The following is a 9,603-nucleotide window of genomic DNA, read 5'->3' as shown; positions in this document are numbered from 1 at the left end:
GCAAAGCTATTTGTCTTTCATTCTATTTATCTGTTCATTGTTGTAACTGGTATCAAAGCACCGTTGCCTTTAAAGTGCCTTTAAGGTGCATCGTCAAAGCCATGTTTTGTTATGTATTGCTTTCGTATGCGCCTTTGTAGGTCCATCTATCATCAGAACCTGTACGACTTGTCGGTTTTATAACCCCACTGACTGTCTAACTGACTGTAGTTAGTAGCTAACAAGATGCTGTCTAACTTCTACCACCAACGAGGTACTGTCTAACTTCCAACTTCTAACTGACTAACTGCTAACTGACGTCTGCTTAACTATGTATGTGGAATAAACCTTCAGAAAGACAGTCGAGTTGTGCCCGCCGTACTTGTTCTGGTCACCCTTTCCAGAAGGGAGCGCTGGCTGGGAAGGCCAGCCAGCAGAAATCTGGACAGTGTGGCTGGTGGTATTGAAACGCAAACACAAAAACGTGTGGTTAAACTCACAGCAAAGGCGCTTGCTAATGAATTAGACAGGTTGCAGTCTGGCAGAAAAGCTAAGTTAAATAAAACAGCCATCATAAGAAAATCAATACAAGATTTGATGCTAAAGCATGATAAAACAAAGGTACAGGATGCTCTTGATGAATTGTTGGAAGTCTGTTAAAAATACATGCATAATAATTTGTTGGATTCTTTGCCATGTGAGGAAAAGGAAAAACAGGAAATATGGTTCAAGGCAAAAATGTTGCCTATTAATGAGTGTATTGCTAACACAAAAATGTGGGTATCAAATGACAGTGTTGCAAACGAAAATGGTAATGTTGTGGATGACGTTAATCCTAATGACAGTGTTTCAAATATTAGTAAACACTCGAGCCATAGGAGCCATAACAGTGCAAGATCAAGTACTGCGTCCTCTGCAGCCATAAAGGTTGAAGCAGAAAGGGCAGCACTTGTTGCTCTGGCTGCAGCTTTAAAAGAAAAGCATGACTTGGGGGAACAGGAACAGCAGCTGAAAAGGAAAAGAGAACAGCTTGATTTGCAAGCTGAAATAGCTGCGTCCACTGCTAAGCTGGCTGTATTACAGGCTTCAGAGTGGAGAAGTTCTTCTCAAGCACGCAGCAATTGCATGAATTGGAAAAGGAATGAACTACTTGGAAAAGGAGAAAAAGAAAAGGGTTTGAAAATTCTGTCACCACGTTGAACCCTATGGCAAAGACGTACCGTCCTGTTGCATGGAAATCAACACAAAATGAATTGTCAAAATGGTCACTACCACCCAAGGAAACCTTATTAAAGGATGTGCAACCCAAGTAAACTGAGCAATGGGTCCAAGCTGCTTCAACGCATCAGTGCAGCCAAAAAGAGCAGCAACAGGTCAATATATCTGAAACATCGCTGCATTTTCAACACCAGTCATCAACTGCTCAACCTATGCAACAACACCACATTGGCCAAAGTCCACCTGACATACTTACCATAATGCAAAGGCAAAATGAAATAACAGCAGCTCTGGTACAGCAACAGATATTCCCACATTTGAGGGGGACCCTATCCATTACAGGACGTTCATCAAAGCCTTTGAGCAAGGAGTAGAGGAAAAGGCAGGACAAGCGGATTGTTTGTACTACCTGGAACAGTTCACAAGAGGACAGCCACGTGAACTGGTGCGAAGCTGCTAGCATATGGCTCCAGAGCGTGGTTATGCAGTGGCAAAGGAACTTCTCCAGAAACCGCAAGTGCCTATATGGAAAAGGCTCTGGCCTGGCAGACAATTAAATCTGAGGACGTAAGAACTCTGCAAGCCTATTCCTTATTTCTGCGTGGATGCTGCAATGTAATGGAAGAGCTTCAGTACATGCAGGAACTGAATATGCCAGTAAATATAAGAGCCATTGTGTCAAAGCTGCCATTCAGAATGAGGGAGCAATGGAGGACCATAGCCCATGACATAATGGAGACAACCAATCAACCAGCTTGCTTCATGGATATGGTCATGTTCATTGAGCGTCGTGTCAGAATTCTTTCTGACCCTTTGTTTGGTGAGCTACAGGAGTCATTTGGTGTTGCTGGGATAAAGTCTGTCACTGGGTTTAAAGCACAACCTCGATACAATATGAAAGGAAATGTCGTGGCCACCACCATAACATCTATGGAAGTGCCGGAAAAGGATAAGGAGCCCACAGCAGGCCCAGAAAAGGCTGAATGCCTTTGCTGTGCTCGTAGCCACTCTTTGGAAGACAGCAAACAGTTCAAGGGTTGGAAGCACAAGGAAAATCTGAACTCTGCTAGAAGGTAAAGAGACGGGACTGAACAGAGAAAAACTACTGCAGCAAGAGCACATGCTGGATGACAGCAGGTACAGGCTACTTGAGTCTCGACTGGAGGAAACTGTCCAACAGTCCATGAACATAAAGGAGGAGAAAATCTCCACTCTGGATAAGAAGCTTCAGGAGAGCAAAGCACTCAATGTTGCACTGCGTGCCGAGCTAACCACTGCTCATAAGACAGTAAATGCCCTGAGTCAGAAACAGGAAGAGCAGAAAAACACCTCCCGGCAGTTCTCAGATGGTGACAGGAGTCAAGGGTCAGCCACTGCTGAGCTTCTGCGAATCAAAGATCATCTCATTGATGTAGAGAAGAGTAATGCCTCTCTGCAGACAGAGAGCAGCCTGTTGAAGGACCAGATCAAGCAGTTGGAGAACCAGAACATTTCTCTTAACAACCAGATGGTGGCATTGCAGCTCCACACTCTCCTCTCAGAGTGCGTCTCTGACGGCCCAGAATGCTGTGCTGCAAGGTCAAGTCACAGCCTTGGAGACGGAGGTAGAGTTGTGGCAGCGACAGTGTGAGGAGGCATGGCGGGCTCGAGAAAGTGTGCTCAGTGACCACGAACGCCTGCTTGAGCGTTCACGAAAGGCAAGCGCACGTGTATGAGCAGCTGATCAGTCAGCATGCATCGTTGAAAGGCAAACAGAGGGCACTAGAGAAAGAACACAGGACACTGCACAACAAGTATTGTGTTTTGGTGCAGCAGAAGGAGAAATGGGACGAGCATGAAGGGTGTGGTCAGAAGGAGAAGGAGGAATTAAACCAGGCGACTCAGAAGAATCGGCTTTTGCAGCAAGAGAATCTGCAGCTGAAAACAGAAGTGGACAGACTGACAGAGAGCCAATCAAAGCTCTCAGAGTATGCTATGGCCTGGAACCTCTCATGGCTGGGTTCTGGAGGTTTTTCCAGATAAACAAGGGCTGGTGCGTTCCGTGAGGTTACAGACAAGGGCTAACATTATTGAAAAGCCAGTGACAAAACTTTGTTTGGTACATGGAATATAGATTTGTCTGTACTGTACTTTAATGTAACTGTATCAACACATTATTTGCTCCTGTCTTGTTGTGTTTGAATTGTTATGTCAGGCTGCCATTAACAATTAGGGGCCAGTGTATAGGAGCCAAATGTGTTTGATTGTGGTATGAGGTTTGGTGTAATTCACTCAATGTGTGTGTGGGGTCGCTGTGCTCTGAGGGGGAGCTCAGGTGTATATAGGTGGCATTATCACTGTCCTTGTCAGGTTTTTGACCCGGAAGGGCAACGGTTTTCAACCGCTGTAGCGCGGAGGCAATCCCCATGAAACTGTTTTGATTGTTTGATGGAATTTCCTTATGTATGGAACGCACAGCAATAAAGCCAACATATTGCAACTCAACGAACAGCATGGACATTCAGTCAAAGGCAGAAAAAGAGCGATCGCCAAGGCGAAGCGTGTCAACCAGGTTATCCGGAGTTAGAAATCTCAGTAGCGGAAGTTTTACGCTGAGCTGCTTTAATACTACATATTGTTTGAAGATTTACTTATTTTTTGTGTTTTCATTATACTAGATTCCTACAAATCCTTTGTTAAAGAGAGGAAAGTAAGAGTGGATGCATTATTGATGTAAGTCTAAGACAACCTAATTTCTTATTGTATATTTGATACTTGCTAGATTGTAATATTTCCTTTATCATTTTCATATAGACAAATCATCCACCATTACCCCTCATCATCAACTACCGTTACTTAAAAATAAAATATTGGAACTTGGAAAGCTGCCTGGATCCTGTGTTTAAATGTGCACCCAACATATGATGTTCAGTGAATCACCGCCACTATAGTGTACAGTTTTTTCACTTACTATCATACTCTCTCACAAACACTACAAGACTGAATTATTTCTCAAACAGCCTCTCATACAGAGGGCTTCTTTACCTTAATTTAATGTAATATGTACTGTGTGATTCATATTAACCATTGACATCATTCATATGTGTGTCTGAACCAAGAATACATACATACATTCATTTAGATTTATTCTCCTGTCATTATTAGCTATGTTCTTAAAAAGACATGTAATTATAGAATATTTCACAGAAATGAATGACAGCTGTTTTATGTACGAGTTTCAATGAGACTGGAATAACATCAGTGATGTTTGGAATCTTTTGTCATTCACAGAGAAGGTACAGAGGGGAGCAGTCTGTATTGTTCTGGATGAGTTGGCAAGTGTTGCCCTTGCTGTGGTGATGTTGTTGGCTCTTAACCTTAGCCAGGGAAAGGTTAGAAAAGCCCTGAATCCAAATGTCTACCAACCCTAACCCAACAATGATTATAATTATTATTAGAAGTATTAGCACTAACTATTAAGGAAGTTAATTGTATTGGAGTTCCACAAGGCTCAGTGCTTGGGCCTATACTTTTTACCTTATATATGCTTCCTCTAGGGAACATTATTAGAAAGCACAACATACATTTCATTGTTATGCAGATGACACACAGCTATATTTATCAATGAGGCCGGATGAAATAAATCAGGTTGTCTCAGGGACATGAAGTCCTGGATGCCCTGACTTTCTACTTTTAAACGTTTATACTCGGCCCTAAACACCTCAGAGAAAAACTTTCTGATCACATTGTCACTTTAGATGACATCACCATGGCTTCCAGTTCCACTGTGAGGAACCTTGGAGTTACTTTTGACCAGGAAATGTCATTTGATTCACACATAAAACTCATTTCCAGAACAGCCTTCTTCCACCTGCAGAACATTATGAAAATTAGAAACATTCTGTCTTTACAGGATGCTGAAAAAGTAGTTCATGCTTTTGTTACATCTAGATTTGATTACTTTAACTCCTTATTATCAGGATGTTCCAACAAGTCTATTAGAACCCTTCAGTTCATTCAAAATGCTGCAGCACGAGTTCTGACAGGAACTAGAAAGAGAGACCATATAACTCCAGTGTTAGCTTCTCTACACTGGCTCCACCCACAGTTTAGAATTCAATTTAAAATCCTCCTCCTCACGTACAAAGCTGGTCAGGCCCCTTCATACTTGAAAGACATAGTCTTACCCTATCACCCTAATAGACCACTTAGGTCACAAATACAGGTTTACCTGTGGTTCCCAGAGTCTGTACGAGCAGAATGGGAGGCGGAGACTTCAGTTACCAGGCTCCTCCTCTCCTGTGGAACCAGCTTCCAATGACAGTTCGGGAGGCGGAGCCTCTCTCTGTATTTAAAGTTAGACTTTAAAACTTTCCTTTTTGATAAAGCTTATAGTTAGAGCTGGTTCAGGGAAACCTGGACCATCTCTTAGTTATGCTGCTATAGAACTAGACTGCTGGGGGATTGTCCTGTGGTACACGCACATTCACTCTCTCACACTCAGGATATGATTATGACTTTTTATATGTCATTAACCTTGTCTCTTTCTCTCCCTAGTTTGTGTCTTTCCTTCCTTCCCTCTCTCTCTCTGTATTCTCATCTTGCAGGTTGCAGGATCAAGATCCAGTTTTCGAGGCTATCCATATCATACAAATCATCACCATTATTATTGTGCTATAATTAAAAGTCGATATCATTAACTGTATAAACTTGTAACCTGGTGCAGTTGTATCTGCTCCTGGTCTCTCTCTCTCTTCTGTCTCTACCTCATCTCCCTCTTGTCCTTTCTCTCCCCCCTTTCTGTCCCCCACCTCTCTGTCCCCCATTTTCCTTCCACCATCTCTGAGGCTGGTTTTGTCAGAGATTTCTTCTTCTGTTAAGAGGGAGTTTTTTCTCTCCACTGATGCCTAGTGTTTGCTCATTGTGTGAACTGTTGGGGTTCTCTGCTCTCCTTGATGTTGTCTGTGTACAGTGCCTTGAGATAATGTATGTTATGATTTGGTGCTGTACAAATAAAATTGAATTGAATTGAATTGAAGTGGATGAACATATAACATAAATAACAGAGAAGGGGCGGGGTTTGGTAAGTCATATTTCCACTCCTTTTGAACATGTGTCAGCTTTAACTATTTCATTTAAACTTTCTACACTTCATATATAACAGACAGTTGTCTGCTCTCATCATGAGATCATTCTCCACTGCTGCGGTAACACTTCCACGCTCTGTGGTGAACTGTGTCAGTATCACACAGACACTCAAATATTTATAAAACAATAAATAAACAGGCTTTATCTCTTTAAAATTCTAAAGGTCAGTGATGTGTAGATTTCACACAGATCACCTTTAACAACAGGCTTTCATCTTGTGCCTCCCCTGCGTTTTGCCACTTACCCGAGATATCCAGGTCCACTTTGAAGTTGATGAAATGTGTGTGGATGTTCCCCTGGACATTCTCTGCTACCTGGTGTCCGTATCTCAGACTGCCGTCCACCAGATAAGACGAGGAGACGTAGCCGGTCGCATGCACCTTGACCTCCACTGCTCCATTCTGGTAGAAGACAAAGTCCCACATGTAGTCATAGTTTCCTATGGCTGTGATGGTTCTCATCACCAGCGCGCTGTTAACCATTCCTCCAAAACTGTGGTGCGAAAAATCCGAGAAGTGTCTCCGCAGGGGCTGACCCATGTTGTGCTCAAAGACGCAGATGGAGTTCCTAAATCTGACCGGGACTGGGACATCTATGTAGCGATATGTGTCCACATACGTGGCTTCCGAGGGGCAATCCACGCCACGAACCAGCTCGTGCGCAAAGCGTCCTATTCCGATGCTGGAATCTACAAACTTGGTGAGGATCATCCCTGGTGTCACGGAGCCATAGACAGATATGGCCTCCTGCACGCTCAGCTCGTACGCTATTCTCTCTCCACTGAAGCGCACATCAAACACCCTCATGCCCGTGAGAGAGCTGAGCCCGAAAGCGAAGCTCCAGTCCAGGTAGAGGACGTGGTTGTGGCTGACGCTGAAGCGCTTCCCCTCTGCGTAAAAGAGCTGCGGACCAATTTGCAGCGGCTTGGTCCTGGTTTTCAGGGAGGCGTGGTTTGGAGAGTCCTTGTAGATAATTTTCTTTATAGTCCCAGCGTCATATTTCCGCTTCAGCTCTTCCACACTGTCAAAGTATTGGCCGTTATAAAACAACCGCTCGACTTTCCAGTTCGATGCATTAACGCTCTCGTGGTTGATGAGCACGTTCAAACCCACCGGGTTGACGTACATGCCGCTCACGTCCTTCAGGAAGTTGATCCACGTCTTTCTGTCTCCAGATCGGAGTCCGCGCGGCATCTGCTCGAGTGCGTTCAGCGTCTTGCCCTGACCAACGTCGAAACTCTCTTTCATGAGCTTCTTGAGTTTGGAGAACAAGTTTTTCTCAAAAAATTGGAAAAGCAGGACATATTCTCCGACGGTGACCGTGCGCGCATTGATGGGCAGCTCCCTCTTGTACCTCTCAGTGGTCACATCTCGGTGGTGTTTCGGGTTGGGAAGAGGCCACACCAGGTACTCCTTGATGAAGCCCCGTGCGCCGTGGAAGACCACCACCGTCGCCTCCCTCACCGGCTGAGCACCTTTACCGTCCAAATAAGCCAGCGCGTCCGCTTTTTTGGGCAGAGAGAGGTCGATTAAGAACAAGAAGTTTGCCCTCGGCTCAGTGATCCGGTTGGTGGAGATGTCCAGGTCCTTCTGCTGGAGCATGTACCGCTGGACCTGCGCGTACTCCTCCTGAGTGAGGTCCGCGAACATGAGGCTGCGCTCTTCGTGCTTGCCTCGCAGTGGGTGCAGGCGCTGTGCGGAACATTTGGGCGCCCTGTTGGAGTAAATGCCAATCAGGATGATGTTAAGAATGATGGAAACGAGGGCGAAGAGGATAAGCAACCATTTCACACCAGAGTTCATTTTTCCGCTCTGCCTTCACACACGAGCTTGGAGACAGAGAGCAGAGGACTGAGTCCTGCGCAAAGGCGAGCAGTCAGGCAATTCTGAAAAGCAGAGTTGCGCCCTCATTCTCCAATTCTCCCACCCTTATCTTCGGGGATCTCCCCACCCCCCGCCCCTACGTATTCCTTGGAATGTTATTTTTTACCCCCGTCAAACCGCTCAGCTCCACAGCAAACAGGAAGATTTTACGCACAACATTTCATCTTTCATTAAACAATGAAGATCGCCAGAGCCGCTGCTCCACCGCTTCTTCACGTCTCCCACAACAAGACAAAAGTTTATCAAAGCAACAATAACAATATTCAATGAAATAAATAAAGCTGTTCAATCAACCTCTGCATGTTTTTGGACTGTGGGAGGAAACCCACGGCCACAGAATGACAACATGCAAACTCCACACAGAAGACCTTCAGTCCACCCAGGATTTGAACCGGCTACCTTCTTGCTGTGAGGCAACAGTGTTTGCCACTAATCCCCCTGTCTGAAGTTTGTGATACATAATAGAATAGACCATGGGGAGATTACGTAATGGGCACTGCTCATAATTCACACTTGTATGTGTCGCACATTTTAAATGGAATAATTCACACTTGTATAATTCACACTTGTATGTGTCGCACATTTTAAATGGAATAATTCACACTTGTATAATTCACACTTGTATGTGTCGCACATTTTAAATGGAATAATTCACACTTGTATGTGAATGAACTTTTTCTGATTTTGCTGCGTCTTAAATGTGAATATGTTAATGTTTCATTTAACAAAGAAAACGGAAACATTTTCTGAGAAACATCTGAAAACATCATCTCCAGGTTTGAATAACACCCTTCAACATTTTCTAAAGTAAACAAATACTCGATTCATGGAGAAAATAATGGACAGATTAAGCCATTATGAAAATAATCATTATTTACCATACAACATCCTCACACCATGAATAAACACAGCAGAGTGATAACAAACACACTCTGATATTGAGTCCCTGTATGTCCACATGTGTTTGTCTCAAAGGTCTCGCCGGGTCACACAGAATAGCATGTCAGACCTAATTGGCTTGCTGTTGACCTGCAGTGTTTCCTGTCAGCGCAGTAGGAAATGTTTTGTTGGGATCAGGCTGGAAGCCAGCTGCATTCTCTCCAGGATGCTCATGTGTTTTACCCGACATGAAGACATGTTTGAAAATAAATAGCCTTTTATAAAATACTTTGGATTCTAATCGATGTGTCTTTTTCACACACTTCCTTGACCAATAATCCTTGTGGAAAGCTTGAAGACAAACACCCGTGTATGACATTTAAACCTGTCATTACTGCTTGTTTGGCAAGTAAAACAAGGTGTGACTACAACATAGATGTACGTCATCATTCAATTGTATGTATAGTGTACAAGCCATTTATTTCCACATGATTAAGCTTTGTGTTTGAGTCCAACA

At 43.9% G+C, this 9,603-nt stretch overlaps 1 protein-coding gene across 1 annotated transcript; it reads right to left on the bottom strand.

Moving 5' to 3' along the window:
- Positions 1-6,473: 6,473 nt before the first annotated feature.
- LOC122785463 (primary amine oxidase, liver isozyme-like) lies at positions 6,474-8,195 on the bottom strand. The gene has a single exon (XM_044051266.1). It carries the CDS (start codon positions 8,124-8,126, stop codon positions 6,489-6,491), a length of 1,638 nt encoding a protein of 545 aa, XP_043907201.1. The 5' UTR covers positions 8,127-8,195; the 3' UTR covers positions 6,474-6,488.
- Positions 8,196-9,603: the final 1,408 nt, after the last annotated feature.

Source organism: Solea senegalensis, linkage group LG19 (genome assembly GCF_019176455.1).
Source record: "Solea senegalensis isolate Sse05_10M linkage group LG19, IFAPA_SoseM_1, whole genome shotgun sequence".
Taxonomy (NCBI): Eukaryota; Metazoa; Chordata; class Actinopteri; order Pleuronectiformes; family Soleidae; genus Solea; species Solea senegalensis.
This window is presented reverse-complemented; position numbering and strand designations above follow the sequence as displayed.

Bases quoted from the DNA above. Each gene is read 5' to 3' on its own strand.
- LOC122785463 (XM_044051266.1), bottom strand. From the start codon at position 8,126: ATGAACTCTGGTGTGAAATGGTTGCTTATCCTCTTCGCCCTCGTTTCC.